We start from the raw sequence: 24,771 nt of genomic DNA, 5'->3' as shown, positions 1-24,771 counted from the left end.
TTTGAAAAAAAAAATCATCATGAATTTTGGCGCAAAAAAAATGCCTTACTATACTACGTCGAAAAAAAATGCCATTTTTCAAACATGTTGTAAAAACGTGCCATATGATGAAATAATGTAAAGGAGGCCGTGAAAAACACTCCAGAAAGGTTTTGTTTGAAAAAAAAAATTATCATGAATTTTGGCACAAAAAAAATGCCTTACTATACTATGTCGAAAAAAAAATGCCATTTTTCAAACATGTTGTAAAAACGTGCCATATGATGAAATAATGTAAAGAGGCCGTGAAAAACACTCCAGAAAGGTTTTCTTTGAAAAAAAAATCATCATGAATTTTGGCGCAAAAAAAAACGCCTTACTATACTATGTCGAAAAAAAATGCCATTTTTCAAACATGTTGTAAAAACGTGCCATATGATGAAATAATGTAAAGGAGGCCGTGAAAAACACTCCAGAAAGGTTTTCTTTGAAAAAAAAATCATCATGAATTTTGGCGCAAAAAAGCGCCTTACTATACTATGTCGAAAAAAAATGCCATTTTTCAAACATGTTGTAAAAACGTGCCATATGATGAAATAATGTAAAGGAGGCCGTGAAAAACACTCCAGAAAGGTTTTCTTTGAAAAAAAAATCATCATGAATTTTGGCGCAAAAAAAATGCCTTACTATACTATGTCGAAAAAAAATGCCATTTTTCAAACATGTTGTAAAAACGTGCCATATGATGAAATAATGTAAAGGAGGCCATGAAAAACACTCCACAGAGGTTGACTTTGAAAAAAAAATCATCATGAATTTTGGGGAAAAAAACCGCCTTACTATACTACGTCGAAAAAAAATGCCATTTTTCAAACATGTTGTAAAAACGTGCCATATGATGAAATAATGTAAAGGAGGCCGTGAAAAACACTCCAGAAAGGTTTTGTTTGAAAAAAAAAAATCATCATGAATTTTGGCACAAAAAAAAATGCCTTACTATACTATGTCGAAAAAAAATGCCATTTTTCAAACATGTTGTAAAAACGTGCCATATGATGAAATAATGTAAAGGAGGCCGTGAAAAACACTCCAGAAAGGTTTTCTTTGAAAAAAAAATCATCAGGAATTTTGGCGCAAAAAAACGCCTTACTATACTACGTCGAAAAAAAATGCCATTTTTCAAACATGTTGTAAAAACGTGCCATATGATGAAATAATGTAAAGGAGGCCGTGAAAAACACTCCAGAAAGGTTTTCTTTGAAAAAAAAATCATCATGAATTTTGGCGCGAAAAAAAGGCCTTACTATAGTATGTCGAAAAAAAATGCCATTTTTCAAACATGTTGTAAAAACGTGCCATATGATGAAATAATGTAAAGGAGGCCGTGAAAAACACTCCAGAAAGGTTTTGTTTGAAAAAAAAAAATCATCATGAATTTTGGCACAAAAAAAATGCCTTACTATACTATGTCGAAAAAAAATGCCATTTTTCAAACATGTTGTAAAAACGTGCCATATGATGAAATAATGTAAAGGAAGCCGTGAAAAACACTCCAGAAAGGTCTTCTTTGAAAAAAAAATCATCATGAATTTTGGCGCAAAAAAAATGCCTTACTATACTATGTCGAAAAAAAATGCCATTTTTCAAACATGTTGTAAAAACGTGCCATATGATGAAATAATGTAAAGGAGGCCGTGAAAAACACTCCAGAAAGGTTGACTTTGAAAAAAAAATCATCATGAATTTTGGGGAAAAAAACCGCCTTACTATACTATGTCGAAAAAAAAATACCATTTTTCAAACATGTTGTAAAAACGTGCCATATGATGAAATAATGTAAAGGAGGCTGTGAAAAACACTCCAGAAAGGTTTTCTTTGAAAAAAAAGTCACCATGAATTTTGGCGCAACAAAAATGCCTTACTATACTATGTTGAAAAAAAATACCATTTTTCAAACATGTTGTAAAAACGTGCCATATGATGAAATAATGTAAAGGAGGCCGTGAAAAACACTCCAGAAAGGTTTTGTTTGAAAAAAAAAAAATCGTCATGAATTTTGGCACAAAAAAAATGCCTTACTATACTATGTCGAAAAAAAATACCATTTTTCAAACATGTTGTAAAAACGTGCCATATGATGAAATAATATAAAGGAGGCCGTGAAAAACACTCCAGAAAGGTTTTGTTTGAAAAAAAAAAATCGTCATGAATTTTGGCACAAAAAAAATGCCTTACTATACTATGTCGAAAAAAAATGCCATTTTTCAAACATGTTGTAAAAACGTGCCATATGATGAAATAATGTAAAGGAGGCCGTGAAAAACACTCCAGAAAGGTTTTCTTTGAAAAAAAATCATCATGAATTTTGGCGCAAAAAAAATGCCTTACTATACTATGTCGAAAAAAAAATGCCATTTTTCAAACATGTTGTAAAAACGTGCCATATGATGAAATAATGTAAAGGAGGCCGTGAAAAACACTCCAGAAAGGTTTTCTTTGAAAAAAAAAAATCATCATGAATTTTGGCACAAAAAAATGCCTTACTATACTATGTCGAAAAAAAATGCCATTTTTCAAACATGTTGTAAAAACGTGCCATATGATGAAATAATGTAAAGGAGGCCGTGAAAAACACTCCAGAAAGGTTTTCTTTGAAAAAAAAATCATCATGAATTTTGGCGCAAAAAAAATGCCTTACTATACTATGTCGAAAAAAAATGCCATTTTTCAAACATGTTGTAAAAACGTGCCATATGATGAAATAATGTAAAGGAGGCCGTGAAAAACACTCCAGAAAGGTTTTCTTTGAAAAAAAAATCATCATGAATTTTGGCGCAAAAAAAGCGCCTTACTATACTATGTCGAAAAAAAATGCCATTTTTCAAACATGTTGTAAAAACGTGCCATATGATGAAATAATGTAAAGGAGGCCGTGAAAAACACTCCAGAAAGGTTTTCTTTGAAAAAAAAAATCATCATGAATTTTGGCGCGAAAAAAACGCCTTACTATAGTATGTCGAAAAAAAATGCCATTTTTCAAACATGTTGTAAAAACGTGCCATATGATGAAATAATGTAAAGGAGGCCGTGAAAAACACTCCAGAAAGGTTTTGTTTGAAAAAAAAAAATCATCATGAATTTTGGCACAAAAAAAATGCCTTACTATACTATGTCGAAAAAAAATGCCATTTTTCAAACATGTTGTAAAAACGTGCCATATGATGAAATAATGTAAAGGAAGCCGTGAAAAACACTCCAGAAAGGTTTTCTTTGAAAAAAAAATCATCATGAATTTTGGCGCAAAAAAAATGCCTTACTATACTATGTCGAAAAAAAAATGCCATTTTTCAAACATGTTGTAAAAACGTGCCATATGATGAAATAATGTAAAGGAGGCCGTGAAAAACACTCCAGAAAGGTTTTCTTTGAAAAAAAAATCATCAGGAATTTTGGCGCAAAAAAAACGCCTTACTATACTACGTCGAAAAAAAATGCCATTTTTCAAACATGTTGTAAAAACGTGCCATATGATGAAATAATGTAAAGAAGGCGATGAAAAACACTCCAGAGAGGTTGACTTTGAAAAAAAAATCATCATGAATTTTGGGGAAAAAAACCGCCTTACTATACTATGTCGAAAAAAAAAGCCATTTTTCAAACATGTTGTAAAAACGTGCCATATGATGAAATAATGTAAAGGAGGCTGTGAAAAACACTCCAGAAAGGTTTTCTTTGAAAAAAAAGTCACCATGAATTTTGGCGCAACAAAAATGCCTTACTATACTATGTCGAAAAAAAATGCCATTTTTCAAACATGTTGTAAAAACGTGCCATATGATGAAATAATGTAAAGAATGCCGTGAAAAACACTCCAGAAAGGTTTTCTTTGAAAAAAAAATCATCATGAATTTTGGCACAAAAAAAATGCCTTACTATACTATGTCGAAAAAAAATGCCATTTTTCAAACATGTTGTAAAAACGTGCCATATGATGAAATAATGTAAAGGAGGCTGTGAAAAACACTCCAGAAAGGTTTTCTTTGAAAAAAAAGTCACCATGAATTTTGGCGCAACAAAAACGCCTTACTATACTATGTTGAAAAAAAATACCATTTTTCAAACATGTTGTAAAAACGTGCCATATGATGAAATAATGTAAAGGAGGCCGTGAAAAACACTCCAGAAAGGTTTTGTTTGAAAAAAAAAATCGTCATGAATTTTGGCACAAAAAAAATGCCTTACTATACTATGTCGAAAAAAAATGCCATTTTTCAAACACGTTGTAAAAACGTGCCATATGATGAAATAATGTAAAGGAGGGCGTGAAAAACACTCCAGACAGGTTTTCTTTGAAAAAAAAAATCATCATGAATTTTGGCGCAAAAAAAATGCCTTACTATACTATGTCGAAAAAAAATGCCATTTTTCAAACATGTTGTAAAAACGTGCCATATGATGAAATAATGTAAAGGAGGCTGTGAAAAACACTCCAGAAAGGTTTTCTTTGAAAAAAAAGTCACCATGAATTTTGGCGCAACAAAAACGCCTTACTATACTATGTTGAAAAAAAATACCATTTTTCAAACATGTTGTAAAAACGTGCCATATGATGAAATAATGTAAAGGAGGGCGTGAAAAACACTCCAGAAAGGTTTTCTTTGAAAAAAAAATCATTATGAATTTTGGCGCAAAAAAAATGCCTTACTATACTATGTCGAAAAAAAATGCCATTTTTCAAACATGTTGTAAAAACGTGCCATATGATGAAATAATGTAAAGGAGGCCGTGAAAAACACTCCAGAAAGGTTGTCTTTGAAAAAAAAATCATCATGAATTTTGGCGCAAAAAAAAACGCCTTACTATACTATGTCGAAAAAAAATGCCATTTTTCAAACATGTTGTAAAAACGTGCCATATGATGAAATAATGTAAAGGAGGCCATGAAAAACACTCCAGAAAGGTTTTCTTTGAAAAAAAAATCATCATGAATTTTGGCGCAAAAAAAGCCTTACTATACTATGTCGAAAAAAAATGCCATTTTTCAAACATGTTGTAAAAACGTGCCATATGATGAAATAATGTAAAGGAGGCCGTGAAAAACACTCCAGAAAGGTTTTCTTTGAAAAAAAATCATCATGAATTTTGGCGCAAAAAAAATGCCTTACTATACTATGTCGGAAAAAAATACTAAGTGTTTTGTCTTTTTAATGTTTAATTGTTCTTTTTTCAAATGTTTTATCGGCTTGTTTAAAAAATTTCCTTTCTTTCCCAATGTTTAATTTTTCGATTAAACCTTTAAGGTTTTTCTTTTTGAATGTTTTCCCACCTTTTAATGTTTAATTTTTCTTTTTCAATGCTTCATTGTATTTTCTGTTTATTTGCTATTTAAAGTTTTATTGTCTTTAAGATTTAATTTTCTAATTAAACATTTAATTTTTTAATTAAATGTTTTGTCTTTTTAAAGGTTTAATAATCTAATTTAATGTTTTGTATTTTTTAAATGTTTAATTATCTAAAATATTTCATCTTTAATGTTTAATATTTTTGTTTAAAACATTTAATTTTCATAATTACATGTTTTGTATCTTCTATTTAATTATCTAATTAAATATTTTGTCTGTTTAATATAATTTAATTGTATTTAATGTTTAATTTTCTTTTTAAAAGTTTTACTGTATTAAATGCTTTTTTCCTTTAATTTCTTTTTTAATGTAGTTTATTTCTTTAATCCTTTTTTCTGTCAAAATTTTAACCCTAACTTTAAAAATGAAACAAACCCTTAAATCACAATGAAAATACTTCTGTTGTCACAATCATGACTTTATCAATTCAACTCTATTTGTTTAGCACCTTTCACACAGATGACAAAACTACACAAGCAAAGAGAAAAAAAATATGCTAAAACTATAATTAAAACTAAAAAACAAACTAAATAAAAAGATTTAACATCATAAAATCTGTTGTGTCCAGGGGATGGAGGGAGTTTATTGAAGTCTCCTTGGGCTCACATGGGAAATCATTTAAAATATAAACTTTATATTCAGTCTAAGGAAACTGCAGAGCGACAGAAGAACCAACAATATCTCCTGTTTTCTCCTTTAATGAGTCAATTCTTCTTGTGCTTTCAGACCAAAGAACTACAGACTCTTCACAACCTGCTCAAACTCTTGGTACAGGACCTCACCACACGGGTCAAGAAGGTTTCTGTCTCATTTTTACTCTGAAGCTCACCTTCTCCTGCTCAAACTACTGACAAATGTTTCTGCTGCTCTAAAGTCTGATCTCCAGAACTTCCTAAAAACTCTCAAAGTCTATTCTGCTGCAGGTTGCTTTGTAGAACTGTTGAAGAAAACCTCACTAAACCACATGGAGGGGCCTCAAGATAGTCGTCCAAATGAAACCATACAAAAACCAAACTAGCACAACCCAAACGCTAAAGTCTCCTGCAGCCTACCAGAGAACCTCTGAGAACAGAGAATCAGGACAGGAACTCTTACCTTCTGGACAACCAACGTTGGTTCTCAAACAAGAATACAGAATGTGTCTGACCAGAAACCTCTGAAGACTCACTACAGCCAAGATAAAGACACAACTCAGCTGCATCAAATCCACTAATCACTGCACACATTAGCACCATGTGCTAACTGTGGCTAAAGAACCACATTTACCAAGACAACTATCCAGTACAAAGCCCTAAAACACACCAAGAAACACATTAAAGATGATTTTACTGCTGGAAGCTGCAAGCCAACGCCTCAAGAACAAACTAAAGGAATGGAGCCAAACCCGGTTCAGTGGTGAAGAGAAGCAGAGGAAATGTTTGTCTGCAGCTAAATAAAGCAGGAAGACACTGAGCTGCTCAGGTGTTCCTGATAACACCAAGCAGCCACCTGGACAGCCAATAGGAACACAGCCACCTGGACAGCCAATAGGAACACAGCTTACTGGAAGTCCAGAGGGCTGGGTGAGTGAAGGAAATTTAGTTTGAAGTTGAAGCAGAAAGTTAACAAAGAAAGTTGAAAACCACCTTCTGATCCCTGAAATCTCTGAGTTTTCACACAAAGAACACCTGAACATGTCAAACTGGTTCCATAGTAGAACCATCATTGTAAAAACGTCATAGTATGGTGTGTTGCTCAAAAAACATTAGGACCCGGCTGTCTAGGGTCACCGAGGAGTAACAAAAACAGGACAAACACTGGTTTCCAGGGGGTTAGGAGGATATTTATTTGAAAGAGTAAGTTTACAACAACACAACATGTGAGCAGAAAAATCACAAAGTCTGTCTTCAGTTCAGCTGAAAATATTAGTTTTTGTCTTTTTTATTGACCAAACTTTTCAGGAAGTAGATGAAGAATAATTTAAGCTCTCATGTAGAAGTCCAACTTATTTTGGATCCTTGTGGAGAGTTTAATCTTAGAGTTTGTAAAGCTGTTGAGTTTTTAGAATCACATGGATTGTTTTGACATTTAATAACCGAGTCCTGAAATACAATTACAGTTGTGGATTTCTGTCATTTAGTCTGGACTAAACAAATAACAGCAGCATAAATCTCAAACGTCATTATGAGGAGGGTTAAAAAATGTCATAGTATAGCATGTCACCCAAAAAACATCATAGTTTAGCATGTCGCCCAAAAAATGTCATAGTTTAGCATGTCACTCCATAAAACATCGTATAGCATGTCACTCTAAAAACGTCAGAGTATAGCCTTTAGTCCACTGAAAAAAAAATTATGAATTTTGTTGCAAAAAAAATGCCTTACTATACTATGTTTTTTGAGCGACATGCTATACTATGACGTTTTTAGAGTGACATGCTGTCCTGTTTCGTAGTTTGGACGACATGCTATACTATGATGTTTTATGGACGAAATGTTATACTATGACGTTTTTAGAGCAGCATGCTATACTATGACCTTTGTAGATCGACATACTAAACTATGACATTTTGGTCACATTTTGGACGACATACTAAACTATGATGTTTTTGTGATATTTTTTACGCCAAACTTTTAAAGGAAACTTTTAAGGAATTATTGGAATTTTCTTCCTGAAGGTTTTACAAATTTTCAGAGATTTGGGAATTTTCTTCAGAATTTTTGGATTTTTTTCAGACAAGGAAACAATATTTTTGGTGCCTGTAAATGAGGACAACAGGAGGGTTAATGAAGGTGCACATGCATGCTCGGTAAATTCCAACTTTCTTGTATGTACAGACAAACCACTTTGAGCCGCTTCATCATCATTTTTCCTCCACAGAAATTAGCGTTGAAAGGCTTTCACGTTATTAACATGAAAATGAGTCACGCGGCGCCGCTGCCAGACTCAAACGCTTTTTACGGCTCTGTCCAACGCTGTCTGCTCTGTGTTCCAGCCGTCATCGCCGAGCAGAAACACCATGTTGGACCATTCCGGCTTATTGTCAGCCAATATGCCAGGCTTTTTCCCTGAAAGAAAATGATCCCATTCCCCTCGGACTCACGTCAAATTAAGCAAATTTACAGCTTAGCACTTAAGAACTTCTCCGTTTGCCAAGAGAGCAGCAGCAACAGCAGGCCTCGGTTGCCAGTTAGTGGAGCTGCGCTGTGGCAAATGAAGTGGAATGAGAATGACTCTGGCTTCTGAGAGATTGCCATTTGACTTTTTGCTGTAAGCTCTCTGCTTTTGGACCAGACTTTATAGAGTGATGAAACACTCCCACTCAACTCCGGAGACCTCTGGTCCAATTCTGAAGCAAACTACTTGAAGGGTAATGGCCGCGTGGCCGCTTGCCAGCCCCGATCAACCATTTTCTGCACTTGTTTCTGGTTGCTGTCTGCTACTAGCTGTTTGTTCTGCTGGCAAAGTTGTGTTTAACTCCGGGGATGACTAATCTGCGGCAATGGGCAAACTTGAGGCAAAGTAAAACAAATAGAACACAATGTTTGGTATTTCTTAGTAAACATTTATGTAACCAGGCTGACAGGAGGCTCATTTTTCACAAGCTGTTTAAAGGGCCTCAACGCTAATCTTTCCACTGGATTCTGTTTGTGTTTGTAAGATGACAACTGCATGTTTACCAAATAACATCTCCCCCGCCGTAACACTACACCCCCACCTCCTCCCGCCTCCCCCACTCCCTGTGTTCACTTCAAACAGCTCACAGGAATATGGGAGCTGCTGTGTTTGTTCCCGGATCAGCACAGTCACCTAAAGTCGGAACCGAAGCAGCTTTTTCATTTCCAATCATCCAACATCCAACATCCATCAACATTGGAAATGCATCAGGTGTTAATTACCTGATGCTCTGTCTCATCCAGAAGACTTCGACTCAACTGTGTGGAAATAATGAATTTCAGTTATCAGGAAACTACATCTAAAGGTCAAACTCATAATTTCTCAAGTGTCCTAAGAAAAGCCTCGACTCACCTGAAGTTCTGAACGTTTCTATGGATTTATAGTTTCACTGAATTCTTTTCTTTCCATCTCTCTTCTTCTCTTGAGCACGACCCTACCCTCGAACAAACTCTGACCTCAATGAAGATGAAAAACAAAATAAAGGAATGAAGTTTTTCAGTGAAAAACAGCAAAAAACACATCTGATTCATTACTGTGACAATTAGATCAGCAGTTTCCGGGTGGTTTGCTCAGCTCTTCTGTGAGAACCGGCGGCTTAATCCTGCTTTTCTGGTTTTTGAGGTTAATAACGTGCCACTGTTGTTTGTTTTTACTGAATGTTCCAGCAAATCTGTGAGAAAAGGATGCTTTGTTATCGGTGTCCTTACAGAAAGAAAAAAAATGCGTTGAAAGACAAAGATTTGTAGATACACCGTCCTCTGAAGAATGTCAGATGTGTTTATGGAAAAAAAAAAGAAAAAAAATGCCACCAGACCAGAAACAAAACACACACAGGTGTTGCACAAGAGCAAAGTGTCTGATTCAGATCTGCTGAGCGAATGTAGAGTAGATGAGCGGCTTACGCAGGACGGGATCTTTAAAAGATAATTATATAATTGTTGCTGCATGAAATCATGGAGGAGGATGAAGTCAGGGCCCGTCTGACCAGCGGTTGCTATGTTGAAAAGCTTGACAACAACCTTAGTTCTCTTGGTGTGGTTGAAATTAAATGTGGAAAACATAAAACGGGTGGAAGTCTCTCGTTTTTGCAGATCTTTGTGGACCAATTTTGGTGTTTGATGTTTGAAACTATCTCATGTTACAACTCAGACTTTCCTTTAGGAATGATTTTTCCAAACACATGGACATTCTTATTATTTTGGTGCCTTGGAGTCTCATTCTTCAGTGCCGAATTTTGAATATTGTGGCAGAAAACATCCCCATTGCAACAATTGCTTTCTTGTTTTGTTTTGCTTGAGGCTGAATGCCAGACTTGATATCACTGCACATATCTAACTTTGATCCCCAATCACAGATGCCAACAGTGTCATAACCCACAGTGGAGAGGAACGGCAGCGTATCGAAACAGGGCCACATAAGGCAAAGCCACATGTTTCTAAGGCCCTGCATCCAATAAGGTCTTGTTAATGGTAAATTGGATGAGTGTGTGTCCAATTCTCCATTTCCTCTGAGGTGTCTCAGCAGCAACAGCTGCTACCAATGGCAAAGCTGCTTTTTTCACACAGCCCCCTTTTCTGCGGTGTGACTGAGGTCTTTCCAAAATAAGCTCATACGCATGCAAAAATAGATAAATGAACAGCTATTGCAAAGGGCACCGGATTTAAAGAGAGGTCTAGCCAGGGCAGAGCGCTGAAAGAGAAGGAGGGAAGCAGCTCATCCAAAAACGTAAACTATAAATGGGCCAATGAAGTGGTTAAATGAGTGCTGCTGGCATGTCATATAGACACATGATATATTGTACACATGTGGTGTCAGCAACCAGCTGCTTTTATGACAAAGAAATGACACAAGAGAGGTCATTTCTTTATGCAAATGCTTCTCTGCTCGGGGCCCAAACCTCATTTTGTGTTGAACTGAGCTGCTTCAGGGTTTAGAAAAACTTTGCTTTACACATTTAAGACGGATGTCATCACACTGGATGAGTTCCACATGAAGTGGAGCTGAATATATTTCTAAATCAGTCCACTGTAAGACAGCTATTGCTGTGTTGTTTGGGTAGATCTTCATTTTGCCTGTTTCCTGAGGTGCTCTACTGTGTCACCCAAATATTTCTATCAGTTCAATTTTTGATTATGATACGTTCAATGTTGGAACAATGTAGCTAAAGTAGCTAGACATTAGCATGATAATGCTGCATTAGGGTGAACTGGGAATTTAGAATATCCGCTCTAAAACTAGGAAGAAAATGCCACCAGAAGAAGGATTTCTTACTCAGTGGCTGGGGTCACATTTTATATCATTCCCCAAAGTATCAACCTAGACAGTAATAATACTAAAAAAAAAGAAACTATCAAAACAACGTTGCATTTAATGTACCTCACAAGTGAGATGCGTTCAGTGTACAAAGTGGAAATAAAGACATTGCTGCCTCTTGGTCTGCTTTGTTGCTTTTCCTCAATTAAGAAATGTTCACCAGCTAACATGTAGTTAATGTAACTGAAGAAGAAGAAGAGCGAAAAAGGGCAAAAATTCTATTTCACCTAATGGTTTAAGCATTTAGACAAAAAAAAAAAATAAATAAGAGGCTCTTTTGGGAAAATGATGCAAAATGCAAAAGTTGAGATAAAGAAACCCGAGTCAAGTTGCCAAATGTGAAATGTGACTTCTGGTGAGGTTTTCTTTGACTAATCGCAGTTGGACGTTGGAAATACCGAGTTCCCAGTAGCAATCAAATGCAGCAAAATATCAAAAATCAAAAAGTCTGACCTGTCACAGTTTCAAATGCAGACCTCAGGAAGATTAGCTGCGCTTTAGAATTCTGCTATAGGGAATGCTAATAAATAAACAAAAATAAACTTGATCTAATATTCACACCGTTTTGGACTCCACCACCAGCTCGTGCTCTCTGGTGGCTAAATGCTCCGATGTGTTCATCCCTGAGGCAACATCTGTGAGCCGTTTGGTGCTGAGCAGGTAGAGTAACATGAGTTTATCACAACTTTATTCAAACAGCTGCTGTGGACAAAAAACTGACGCTGCTGAGAAACTGAACCAAAACAGTGAAGTTGTGGCTGAAACGAGAAAACTGACAACTGTCAGATTCTCAGCAGAAATGAGTGAAACTGCTGAGTTGGGTGAGAACAACGGAGCTTTTGACATCCCATAATCCACTGTTAATGTGAAACTATTGATTATAATGGCACATCTTTGGGGTTTTGGTGTGAAAAACTGTGATTTCAGCAGCTCATCCGTGGCCTCGTGTGAACCGATGTGTCAGGAGGCATCAGAGCGACTGAAGGGGGGCAGATGCACCAACCAGCAGCAGCGTTTCTGCTCCAGCGGTGTGTGTTCGCCTGCAGGCACTTTTTTGCAGAGAGATATGGACTAAAGTGAAGTGTGTTGTAGACACATCTCGCTGACATATCTGTGTCTGGGGCCCTCACACGGAGCGCTGGAGGTGCTGCTTCACGTTGCCAATCATCACACTGTAAAGCACATCGAGTCCAAACAGAGTCAGACGACCTGAGCTGCTGTGTTCCAGCTGATCTGGAGTCAGACACATATCATGACAGTTTTTATTATTTCTGTTGGCTTCATGTTGCACCTGAATTATTGGGTTTTATTATTAAATGGAGCTTCACATTTTAGTTACCTGCATCTGAATACATCTCATTTAAGTATTTCGTTCATCAAACAGTGCACGTTTATGTCTAAGAACTTCCTGTAAACCCTTTATTTGGTTTATGTATCAATGATTTTGCATAATATTGCGTTCTGGCGTTGTGCCATGTGGCAGCTCCCAACAACCCGCTCCTTATTTGTTTTATTTTGTTGTGTTTTTTGTGTTGTTAGTATTTCTTCACAATTGTGTATTCTGTGAATTTTTTCTTTCTATATTATATTTTCCATATCCTTATTTAATTTTATTGTTTTATTTTATTTTATGTTACCTTGACTTTATACCTGACCATAATATTCTGTGTTGTCTTGTTGTTTAACCCCTTGTAGATTATCCAGCTGCTGTAACAACAGCATCTATCTATCTGTCTGTCTGTCTGTCTATCTATCTATCTATCTATCTATCTATCTATCTATCTATCTATCTATCTATCTATCTATCTATCTATCTATCTATCTATCTATCTATCTATCTATCTATCTATCTATCTATCTATCTATCTATGTTGTTATTTTTCATCCTGCACCTGGCATTTCTTTTAAATGCAGATATTCTTTTGTACATTTCTCATCTTATTTCATTCCTAACGCATGTCTTGGTACTGATGTTTCACTCATAATCTCAAAGCTGTGCTCTTTTATTTTTTATGCTTTCATTTGTGCAGAACGTCTTGTTGGATTTCTCTTTATTTCTCTGCATCACTTTACTTTTTGTTGTTGCAGCGACTGACCAGCCTCATACTTATCATTATAGTTTAATCTCATCCCGTACGACCACATTCTCTGCTTTCACGGCTGCCACATTTTTCTCTGCGAGCTCTTCCAGCTCTCTTGTCTATTACTGCAGTATTCGTGGAACAGGCAGGCGGTGAGTCCAGGGCGGGCAAATCTCCATAAATCCTTCCACAGTGGCTACCCTCTTCAGACTCCGCCGTACAATATCTGTCTTCATCTAAGAGTGCACAGGCCCGGCCACCTGCTTTTCCTCTGTTCACCCTCTCCCTCCACGCTTTGTGAACTTAATAAAAGCTGCCATTAAGCAGCGCTTCATCTGTTTGGGCCCTAATCTGCCTTATAGGCATCATGTGACCACATATGCAGCGCACACCTGTCGTGTATGTTCCCATCCTCAACTGTTGCCTCTCCGCTGCTGCTCGCACTCTTACTCAACCTGTTCCTGGCACATCAACTGACTGCATGTCAGCGTTGGCCGCCGCACACATTTGGCGCTCATAGTATGTATGACTTGGAGGTGTTTTGTGAAAAAACAGAAGGTATGCATCTGCTGAAAGACGTGCCATAGTCCTTTAAAAAAACACTGACGCTGAAAGCAGGCCTAAAGTTATTCAGTATGTTTTTATTTCACTGAGTGAAAAGCTCAATCTTTGCATAAGACATGCAGAAACAGAAGAAAAACATAAATATAGCACAATGAAGATGAACAGCACTGTATCCAAGTGGAAATAAGCAGTATGACTAGAATGAATAGTAGTGCTGAGGGCAACAAATTCAAGTAGAGACTTTTTAAAAAATTGCTTCATTGTCTACTTTTCATATAAAATGTCTCATAAATCTTGCCAAATTGAACGCTAACGGGAGATGGCTTTTAGTCCAAAAGTGCAATATATTTTACAAAGTCTAAAATGTTGCTGTGTTGATCCACTACTCTGCAGTAAGCAGGTGGCTTTCATATTAGATTTTTTCCAGCAGTGGAAATACATCTCTGTTTATTTCCCCACCACTTTTTTATACCATCCTTTTTACTCTGTTAATTAAAACAGTAAAATGATCTGTCATTTCGGCAGCAGCCTATGCAGGATTTGGAGGTCGTTTCCGTCTGGTTTTTGTGTAATATAATTTTCATGTTTATTCTTTTTTTTTTTTTTTCCTGGTAGATTATATACAGGATACCAGCTGGCTGACAGATGGTGATGCCTTTACCCGTGTGTGTGTGCTTTTTTTTCTTTTCTTTTTTTTTTATTATTAAAAAAACATCACAAGGAAGAGAAGGAGGAAGGACAGGAACAGCTGTAGACGAAGGGACAGATAGAGTCAGCACACTGGCCACTGGGTGACATGAGGGAGTAGGAGGAGGAAACCCAGCACAGGGCTCGAGGCGGGAAAAAAAAAAAAATAATAATAATAATAAATGTGCCCCGTTAACAGTGAGCAAGACACAGAAAGCCATCTTGTTAGCAGTAGCAGGCCTTTAAATCTCCCTAATGGTCCTCGGCTCTGATCTTATTCTTGCACCAGAATGTCAAGAGTGAACAACGGGCGACTCCGACAACAAATATTGTTGATTCCTCTACCTGCATGAATGCAGATGGGCTTTTTTTCTTCAAATTCTGTGACCAAAACAACAAAAAAAGGGTCTATTATAGCGGAACAAACTGGGGGAAAAAAAAGCGAAAAGGGTCATGAGGTTATGGTTTTGAGCCGAAGCATCTCGAACCACGACTGTTGGTATCCGTCTCTCTCAGGGAGAGACACAACCACACACAACACACACAGAAACACACACTTCAGTAGTATCACTGACTGGTAGAAAAAGAGACAAAAAAAGAAGCGCTACCGCGACCTTTTGCCTTGCCGTCGTCCAGCAGCACCTTCTCCCCTTCCCCCCCAAAAAAGTCCCTCAGGCCGAAGCACTATCAAGCCACTACATGTGTCATAATAATTATAGTTTCTTTATTTTCAACTTTTTACAAATCTGGCTATTTTACACCCACACTGACACACATACACACATGCACACGCACACACACACACACACACACACACACACACACACACACACACACACACACACACACACACACACACACACACAAACTGAATTCAAGTGCACAATGTCTCCCAGCCCCTACAGTTATTCTCCACAAATGATGAGAAAACAAACAAAAAAAAAGAACAAAAAACAAATGTAGTAATGCCTCTGCTTTGCAAACAGAGTCCCGGAAGAGAGTTCAGTCTGTGAACGTAGCATGCCCACAGCAAAATACAAACCAAAGAATTTCAGTTAATGAGGAGGAAAAAAAGCACACAGAAAAATGACAATGAATAAAATGAGCTGACAAATAAAACAGAAACATCAATGAATGAATTCAAATCAATGTATTTTCAGTTTGAGCTTCTGACAGAGTTTGGAAAAAAAGAGAAAAAAATATATATACTGCAAATAACGGAATCTGCCGTTTGCTATAGTATGAACAACTTCTGGGGGGAAGATCCGGGGAAATTAAAAAAAAAAAAAAAAAAAAAGGTCACGCACACAAGCAAACTATGATGAGGCTACTTGAATTTTTAACTTTTTATTATTCATTTCTCCTTCTTACGGTTTTCTTTTTAAAGGAAGCTGTTCATCAAAGAGCATTTTGTTCATATATAGTTATTTTTTACAGAGGAAAATACTGTACAACCTTTTTTTTTCTTCTCAAAACAATATCTGGAGTAATATCATCTACACACATTATTATTCCCTATATTATGATCATTTATTTCCAATGCCAAGCTCAGGAGATAATTCTCGATCAGTGTGTCCACTCCTCAGTCGTACATATTCGCTCAATAAAAACCAGAGGGTGGTTTGACAGATTCATAATTTAGTACTACAGTAAGTGAGCATTGCTATGAACGTCTTCAGAATTAATTTAAATCACAGTCCGTATTAGTGTTTCTTATTGGGGCACCGTTTGGTTTCTGGCGCACCATATTTCCTTTTTTTCCCCTTTTTTTCTTGTTTTTTTTTTTCAAGCTGTCCAATCACAGAAGAAAAGCAAAAAAATAAAATAAAAATAAAAACCAGTCTTTTAAATAAATCACAGAAACAACAGATCTTTGTCACACTAACATCTATTTGTGCATTAAAGCAAAAGTGAACTAAAACAATATCTTTAAAGCAAATTCCCTGTTAAAAGATATATATCATTCTTTTTGTTTTTTTTTTGTTTTTGTTTTCAGACGGTAAAAATGAACCTAAAAAGTGCAATAACACCCTAAAAATGTTTTTTCTCATTGGAAGGTCACATAAATATTAAATAAAAACCATTACAACAGGAGCTCAACCACAGCCATAAGTGAGTGGAAAAAAACCAAAATGCCGTTGAGACATTTTTTTCGGTCTGTACATTTTCAACATGAAACACACTCCCTGACGCTTCCTCTAATCGTCGTCTCCACCACCTCTTTTTTTCAATCGCTGCATCTGAGTGACTCATCATTTCCTCCAGTCAGTCGGACTCCCGCCTTCACCCTCCTCACCCTCCTCGCCCTCCTCACCCTCCCATCCCACCCGACTCGCCGGCCGTTAATCACAACCTCGCCCGCTTACAGATCGATATGCTTCTGACTAACAACACAACAAAAAGAGGAAAAAAAACAACATTTTTAATGCAAAGATGCAAACGGTAACAAAAATATTTTTTTTAAATATACTCACGAGTCGCCTATCGTCATGGTCAGCTAATATAAAAGTGCACTATCCAACGCACGAACTTGATTCCTCCACAGCGGGGTGGGGGGTTAAAATTACAAGGGCTAAGCTTGGTTTTTGGTAGCTAGTTGAACATATTATTCTAGCAGAATGTCACAGAGAACCGTTGAGGCTGGCGGCTTTTCTTGGACGCCTGACTGCAGCTGAGACTGACCAGACAGTTACTGGTCAAAATCCATGTGTCATCGAGAACAAAGAAAACGACACCAAAGAGACGGGAACGAGCAAAATGCAACCCCTTTTTGCTCTCAGTGTCTAATAATAATAATAATTAATAATAATTATAATAGTAATAATACAGAAAAAAAATCAAATGTTTGAAACACATCCTCTTTCCCCTTTAGTGATTCATGTCCCTTTTTTCTTACGTATCCACGGCCCTGCAATTCACGTCGCTTGTGCCAGCATTTTTCCTTTTGTATATCGTCGTTCACACTCACACACACTTACATATAATAGTTATATAGAGAGATTTGTTTTTGTTTTTCTTAACGTGTTTTTTTTTCCACACACAAAAAAGTGAAAAAAATGAAAAATAAATTAAATTCAAACATGCACGCACACAAAAAGACTGATGTGTAGTAAAATGCTTTACATTGCTGCCCCACGTGTAAAACAGGGCCTAACTCTGTGTGTCTCCGTTCATATTTTTTAATGCATAATTGAATTAATAATGTTGGTCATCTTGTAAACATCATAATAAATCATTTCGGGCCGTCATTTTCTCCACGCTGCTGTTGTTGTTTTTTGTCGTCATCTGAAGTCTCTAAACATGATAAATGAGGCCACTTTCATTTTTGTTTTTTTTTATAGTACACAGGATTTTTCTGCAGTTCCTACAGTCACTTAGTTTCTTTTTTAATTTATGGGTCAGCGTCTTGCTTTTCCAGTTGGGAAGTATCAGTGTGGTTAACGGAAGCATCAAAACTCTCGCCATTGTCCTTTTCGCCGTCAGGCTCCGCCATCGAATCATCATTTGAGTCACTGTTGAGCTCATCTTCTGCCTCTTCCTCCTCCTCGTCTTCGTCCTCCTCTTCAGCGTGCGCCTCCTCCTCCGGTGACAGGTCGTCCTCGGCCTCTCCGGATGTTCCTGTGGTGTCGTCCTGAGCTGCCGGCAGGCCCAGCGGGGGCGCGGCGGCGTGGCCCGACCGTGCGGCGGCGTGGCCCGATCGCGCCGCCTCGTGGTGCATCTTCTTGCTGAGGTCCAGTGAGTCGCTGAGACCCAAACCAACGGCGTTCTTCAGGAAGAACAGGGAGCCGCTGGCGTCGGTGCCCAGGTTGAGGGAGCTGTCCAGGCTGATGGAGGACGGCGGGTACGAGTGGTTATAGTCAGAACCGATGCCAACGGGCGGGTAGAGCATGGAGGGAGCGCTGCTGTTAATGTTGTGGGACAAACCGTGGAGGCCGCCGGGGGAGGAAGTAGAAAGACCCAGGGAGGATGGAGGAACAGCCGCCACGTTTCCTCCGAGGTGGTGCGCCGCCTCCTGTTTGGGCGACACAGACGGCAGCTCGCCTCGCTCCTGCTTCTCGTGCTTCCTCTTATGGGAGTCCATCTGGGACATGCCCACCACCGTGTGTTTGCACTCGGGGAAGGTGCAGTGGAAGTGCGAGCACTTCAGCTTATATTTGCAGTCAGGGACCTCGCAGTCGGCGCTGGAGCTGAACTGGCAGAAGCCGGCGGCGCTGATCACATCTTGCTTGCCGTGGTGCTTGCGGTGGGCCGTCACCTTGGTGCTGTCGGTGCAGCGGAAGCCGCAGCGCAGACAGTGGAAGTGGGTGCTGTTGCCCGAAAACTGGCAGTCGGGGAAGTTGCAGCTGAGGGAGGATTTGAAGCGCTTGAAGTCGTCCAGGACCAGGTTGTCGACGCGGTCGTGGTGCTGGGCGTGCTTGTACATGTGGGTGCGGCCACAGAACTTGTAGCCGCAGTTCTCCCGGGTGCAGTGGTAGTGTGTCACCTTCAGGGAGAACTGGCAGCCCGAGTCCTTGCAGTTCTCATACAGGTCGTAGCGCCGGAAGCCTTCCAGCATCATCCCCTCATCCAGCATCTTGCGTGACGATGCCGTCTTGCGGCGTTTGCCAAATGGTGACATGTCCTCGATGATCCAGAAACGCTTCTTCGCACCAGTGGCCGTGGGGATGGAGATGGTGTTGCCTAAAAAAAAAAAAAAAAAAGGAAAAAAGAACAAAGCATATTAAAGTTTAATCAGCTGGTTTGCAAAGTAAATTTCTACAAACTACAAGCAAAGTTACTGTACTGGTTGAAAGTCTAACATTCAATCCTACTCAGCCAGAAGTGGTTCACAGCTGAGTAAGCACAGAGAGCCACCATTTTTTTTATTCCTAATTCCCAGAATGATTAAAGGAGGGGGAAAATGATAGATTGACTGTGGAACATGACACTTTTACAGGGTGTCTCCAGCCTCCAAACAGAGGTGGAGCTGTGAGTCTTAACCAACCCTCTTATCTCCATGTTGTTTTATGAGGGGCACCCACCTTTTGCAACACCCTGGGGTCACTGCTAATGATGTGATCCCTGTTCTGCAAGACAGGAAGCGGTGGGCCTCGATAAAACTTGAGGCATGATTAAAATAAGAGGCTGCTGATGCAGCCTTGTTAATGGAAGCTAAACAAGGCCCAGGCTCCATAGAACAGGTGCCAAATTTACTGCTCTAACTGCTGGTAATACTAAAAGAGAAAGCACACACAAAGGTGTAAGAGAGGTAATTGCAATTTTTTTTTCTCAGTGAGCATGCACGGTTCATCATTTCTACTTAAATGTTCTCTTTTTGCATGCTTTAAAGCCCCTTTCATGTTTTCATCTTCCCATAACATACTGCTGAAAGGATGGATCACACAGTTAAATGCTGCACAGGACTCAATAATTGAGAGTGACAGCTGCAGTGTTGGTTTGCGCCGGGGATAAGTACCTGCAGCATCCTGCACTATAGGGACGTCATTTTTAACCGGAGACGGAGTGGCAATGATGGGGCTGAAAGCTGGTGTGTTGGTTGGCATGACAACACTCCGAGTGGCTCCCAGAGAGGCGCTGAGCAGAGAGTATGACAGACAGGATGGAGAGAGGAGGTATGGGAGTGAGGGGAGAGGAGGTCGGAGGAGAGCGGGAGAGAGGGATGGGGCCTGGGACTGCAGGCCAGGCTGAGGAACGGAGAGAGGAGGTGGTGGTGGCGGTGGAGGAGGAGGAGGAGGAGGAGGAGGGGAAGAAGGAGGTGCATTTTGGGTAGCGCTAGTGTCAGCAGGGGTGGTAGGAGCAGAAGTGGTGGCGGGGCAGCCTTGTCCTGGAGAGACAGGTTGACCAGAGGGTGAAGGACAGGCAAGAGGGAGGAAAAAAACACACACAGACGGGCAGATACACAAAAAACAGGGGCCAGATCGCACACACACACACGCACAAACACACACACAGAGGGATGGGAGGTAAAAAGGGAAAGATAAAAGATAAGAGAATGATACAAAATGAGGCCCATTCAAGACAAGTAACCCAAACACCAGCCAAAACAACAATGATGAGAGTAGTGGATAATACTGGCAACACGTGGAGAAATGTGAAAAATTACAGACAGGCTCAGATTCAGAAACAAAATAGAGGAGAATCCATATATGCAGTAAGTTTGAGGAAAAAAGAGGCTGTTTCTCATTTCCTTCTTCTTTCTCCCACAATTCAACCCACTAAAAGTGCTAAAGTAGACATAAAGCCACAGGGATGATCTCTGGCCAAAGGAAAATGTAATAAGCTACATACAGCGCAATAACTCAAACCACTGATGTACAAAATGGAGCTTTTATGGGGATGACCAGGCAAACTGCAAAATGTCTTGTCCACGACTCAGAACATAAGAATACAGCATTGTCATCAACCTCGTATACTGTAATGTGTCTATTGATTGTAAGACAAACTACTGAATCATGAAATATGTGATTGAAGAATGCATGAAATGACAAGTTGCTGGATTTCCCGGTGAAGCGGTGGGTTGCGTAAAGCTGAACGTGAGAGCAGAAAACCTGTACTGCACTTTCCACCTTTAGACTCTAGCTCTACATGCTGACCTGCTGGGTGGATTTCACGTGTTCTCACCTGCTGGGGAGCTGTCGTTGCCAACAGGTGTGCTGGTGCAGCTTCGATCCTGGTTGGAGGACTCGGAGGAGAGGCCTAAGGGGCTGCCTCCTCCTCCCATGTAGTCCATGTAGTCGTCGGTCTCGTCCACCATGTTGGAGAAGCTGGAGGTGATGCCGTGTTGGGTCGCCACAGGCCCGGACATCATCCCGGACGCGTGCTGCATCTCGTCCGCCCTCTGGCCGAGCGGCATCACCTGGGGAAACAAAAAACCTTCATTGTAAAGACACGTCTTGGGGTATAATGCATGATGAATGCAGGTGTTGGCTCTTGGTGCACGACCAGACATTTATTGAGAAGCATTTCAGAAAGAACGCATGTCACACTTGTGTTGTTATACGAAGGCTACAAAATGGAAAAAAACAACAAACCGAACTTGAAAATCCACATAGTTAAATCCATGTACGGTACATATTGTACTGCAGAGGTTAAGTGAGGAAATGTGTACACTCCTGTGTGAAAAATTTCATCAAAAGAATGTCATGAGTGATTTGTCATTGACTGGTATGACAGGATATGAGCAGTACTCGCTTTTTTACCGAACACTTGTTAGTCTTTCCCTGAATCTGACTCATACTACAGGAAACCTGACATTAAAAAAACAACAACAAAAAAAACGAACAAATGAGGTATACAAATCAAATAGACAGAAACGACAGACCTTGTTATTCTTAAATAAAAAAATCTAAATGGAAAAAGGCCTTTTACTGATTAAGAGTCATTTGTATTTTGTCCTCGTTTTATGTAATTAGAGGAGCGTTTGTGTGAAGGGGAACTTTTTTTTATCATCTTCTTACAACAGAAACCACAACAACTGCGTGTGTTTGTGAGAAAACTAGCAAATAACAAAACCGATAACAGGAAAAAGATCTTAAAAATCTATAAATGAATAGCGCTCAATGGCGAAAAGTACATTCCCTTTTTATTCTCTCTGCTAAAGGGTGCGCGAGGTATTTGGCTTTGTTGGAATCTATTTCAATCAACACCTGTTTTGGCTCACCGAGGCGTTCAGCCCATGTTTTCATGTAATTATCCTTTTCATAAAGGCCCGTGTCGCCGTCTGTCTGCTCGTACCTGCGACGGGACTCTGTCAAAGTTCTTTCCCAGCATCCGCCTCATGTGTTTGCGGGCGTGTGAGGTCATCTGGTGCTTGAGCAGGAAGGAGAACTGGCAACCCTCTCGGATGCAGTGGAAGTGGCTGTTGACTTGGTTATACTTACAACCTGCAAAGAAGAACAAAAAAACGAAAAGGAAAGAAAGAAAACAGCTGTAAAGTCTCCATTCGCAGATTAATTTGTCTCGGGCTCATCACCCAGAAACGGCTCCTGCGATAAACGCAGCATTATCAGTGTGACTGTGTCGTGATTAGATCAAACACAAAGTGAAATATTTTTAGGTTTTTCTAATTTCATGATATGGCTCCGACAAAAGAGGGATCGGGTTTCAAAGTGTTTCGGAGTGTACATGTAGGAGGAATATTAGATCACTCTGGTGTCACACTGAGCAAGTCAAGGCTTCTGTGCACTGAACCTGTGGAGCTCTTTTATTACACTGACATGCTTTATTCAATTAGGAATTTACATAAATAAATTCTCATTTTCTGTGGGCCAATAATGCACACACCCCTGCAAACCAAAGTAAATATACAATTATTACCATATTAAATTCATTTTTCAAAGTATCTCCATTGTCATTTTTCCTTTTGTTCTCCATTATACTACTGTCTGCTTCATATTCTTCTGTTCTTTTCTCGTGTTTTAACAGTCTGGCTCTAATTGCTTTATGATTTCAAATTAAATGAATGTTCCGTTTTGTGCCTGTTAATCAAATACCATTATATAAAAGCAGGCAGAAATAATTGAAAGAGTAACATGCTGGGCAGGTGCTAGCATGTCAGTAACCATGGCACCCGGTTTAAGAGAAAAACATGTCTGTGTCATCAAATAGCTTTTGCACACACAACGTTTTAAACACGCAAAGTTGAGCAAATAACAGTAACCCCCGTGACACGGAGGGCCTTTTGTGAGACAGAAACCAGGTAACATCATCAGCGGTGTTCAGTTTAATGTTGCTGCCATGGATACTGGCAACCCATCAATTCTTTATGACTGGAGTGCGAGCGATGGTAATCCTTTCTGTTTTTCCCCCAGCCCAAACAATACAGTTGGCAGATCAGGCTGGGGACAAAAAACAGCTGTTTAGGGCCTGGTTTTGTTTGCTTTGTCTGTGCGTTCTGAAAAGCTTGTGTAACCGCCTGAAAAAAACAGATCACTTTTAATTCATTTCTGTGTGATGGCAGCGGTGGCTGTGAGGCGCAGCTTCAGAACACAAACAGGCTAAACCAGACAAGCCAGATAATTAACAAACACAAACCTAATTGCTCATTTCTGACAGGGGCAAAAAGAAAGAAGAAAACAACCTGGATGTGATTGCCCTCTTTGACATTACTGCTCATACAGTACAGTCAAGACTACCTCTGGGACTTGAGGTGCCATTGTGAATATGCAAAATGCAGCAACAAAAACCTACGAGGCGGACTTGTTTCATGCCTCCTAAACCGCTCACAATGCACGACACTGTGTTTGCCAACACCGGTCTCTCTCCCTTTGTAAACACGGAGAACATCCTCTTGCAACAGCCAATACAAATCAATCTACATCTTTCTCAGCGTAACACCTTTAATCCACATTTCTCCTGGCGAAATATCATGAGAAGCTGACACTGGGTGTTTTTGTGAGGTGATGCAGGTAACAAGAGGTAGAGAGGTAGAGGTTTTTTTTTTTTTTTTTTTGCTTACCCAGCCTGCCACACTCCTCCCTTTTGGTGAAATATTTGAAGCCGTTGGCGGCACGGCGCTCTGCCTTCTCGTGCTTCTTGACGTGCCACGGCAGCTTGGTGGTGATGTTGGTGACAAAGAAGCAGCCGGGCCGCAGGCAGTGATAGTGGCCCCTCATTCTGAACTCGCAGTGCTGCAAGTGGAGACACACAATTTAAAAATTTCATGAGTCAAATCTGGTGAAAGCTGAAGGAGTTGATTCATTTCATTTGATCTTTCCTTGTGTGCAAAGTTAAAGTGAGCACCGCACACGGTTTCAAACACAATCAACACCTCAGTCAACACAGACTCTCTTTTTTTTCCCTTTCTGGTTGTTTGGAACATCCCGCATTTCTAAGTACAATTACTTTGCTTTTCCAGGCTTCCCACAAACACCCCTCCTTTTCTAACATGTCTGTACACCACCATCTGTTTGTGAGGCCCAGATCCCAAAGGACCGGGCCAAATAAGATCTGCTCAGTTCAGGAGATGGAGACTAAGAGGAGGAGGAGGGGAGGAAAGAGGGGAGGAGGAGGAGGAGAAAGGAGGGAGGAGGGGGGACTTTTTGTGAGAGGGGTGATTTTCGACACATTAATGAATTCATTTAAACGGT

The 24,771-nt window shown here is 39.4% G+C and overlaps 2 protein-coding genes across 8 annotated transcripts in view; one reads left to right on the top strand and one right to left on the bottom strand.

Annotated features, from left to right (window-relative positions):
* Positions 1 to 6,264, top strand: part of pex14 (peroxisomal biogenesis factor 14) — a 72,051-nt gene extending 65,787 nt beyond the window's left edge. Inside the window, exon 10 of the transcript XR_008602510.1 lies at positions 6,108 to 6,264. The gene's annotated coding sequence lies outside the window, so the exon portion shown is untranslated. The remainder of the gene's footprint in view (positions 1 to 6,107) is intronic.
* A 7,789-nt stretch (positions 6,265 to 14,053) lies between these two features.
* Positions 14,054 to 24,771, bottom strand: part of casz1 (castor zinc finger 1) — a 77,422-nt gene continuing 66,704 nt past the window's right edge. For 5 of the 7 annotated variants that reach the window (XM_035951444.2, XM_035951442.2, XM_023277263.3 and 2 more), the window contains exons 15-19: positions 24,141 to 24,312; positions 22,418 to 22,566; positions 21,305 to 21,539; positions 20,139 to 20,507; positions 14,054 to 19,363 (exon numbers count right to left, since the gene is read on the bottom strand). In XM_035951444.2, coding sequence (XP_035807337.2) covers positions 18,075 to 19,363; positions 20,139 to 20,507; positions 21,305 to 21,539; positions 22,418 to 22,566; positions 24,141 to 24,312 — 2,214 coding nt within the window. In that variant the 3' untranslated portion in view covers positions 14,054 to 18,074. The remainder of the gene's footprint in view (positions 19,364 to 20,138; positions 20,508 to 21,304; positions 21,540 to 22,417; positions 22,567 to 24,140; positions 24,313 to 24,771) is intronic. The other 2 variants (XM_035951446.2, XM_023277268.3) reach the window with 1 other exon arrangement.

Source organism: Amphiprion ocellaris, chromosome 8 (assembly GCF_022539595.1).
Source record: "Amphiprion ocellaris isolate individual 3 ecotype Okinawa chromosome 8, ASM2253959v1, whole genome shotgun sequence".
NCBI classification, from domain to species: Eukaryota; Metazoa; Chordata; class Actinopteri; family Pomacentridae; genus Amphiprion; species Amphiprion ocellaris.
This window is presented reverse-complemented; position numbering and strand designations above follow the sequence as displayed.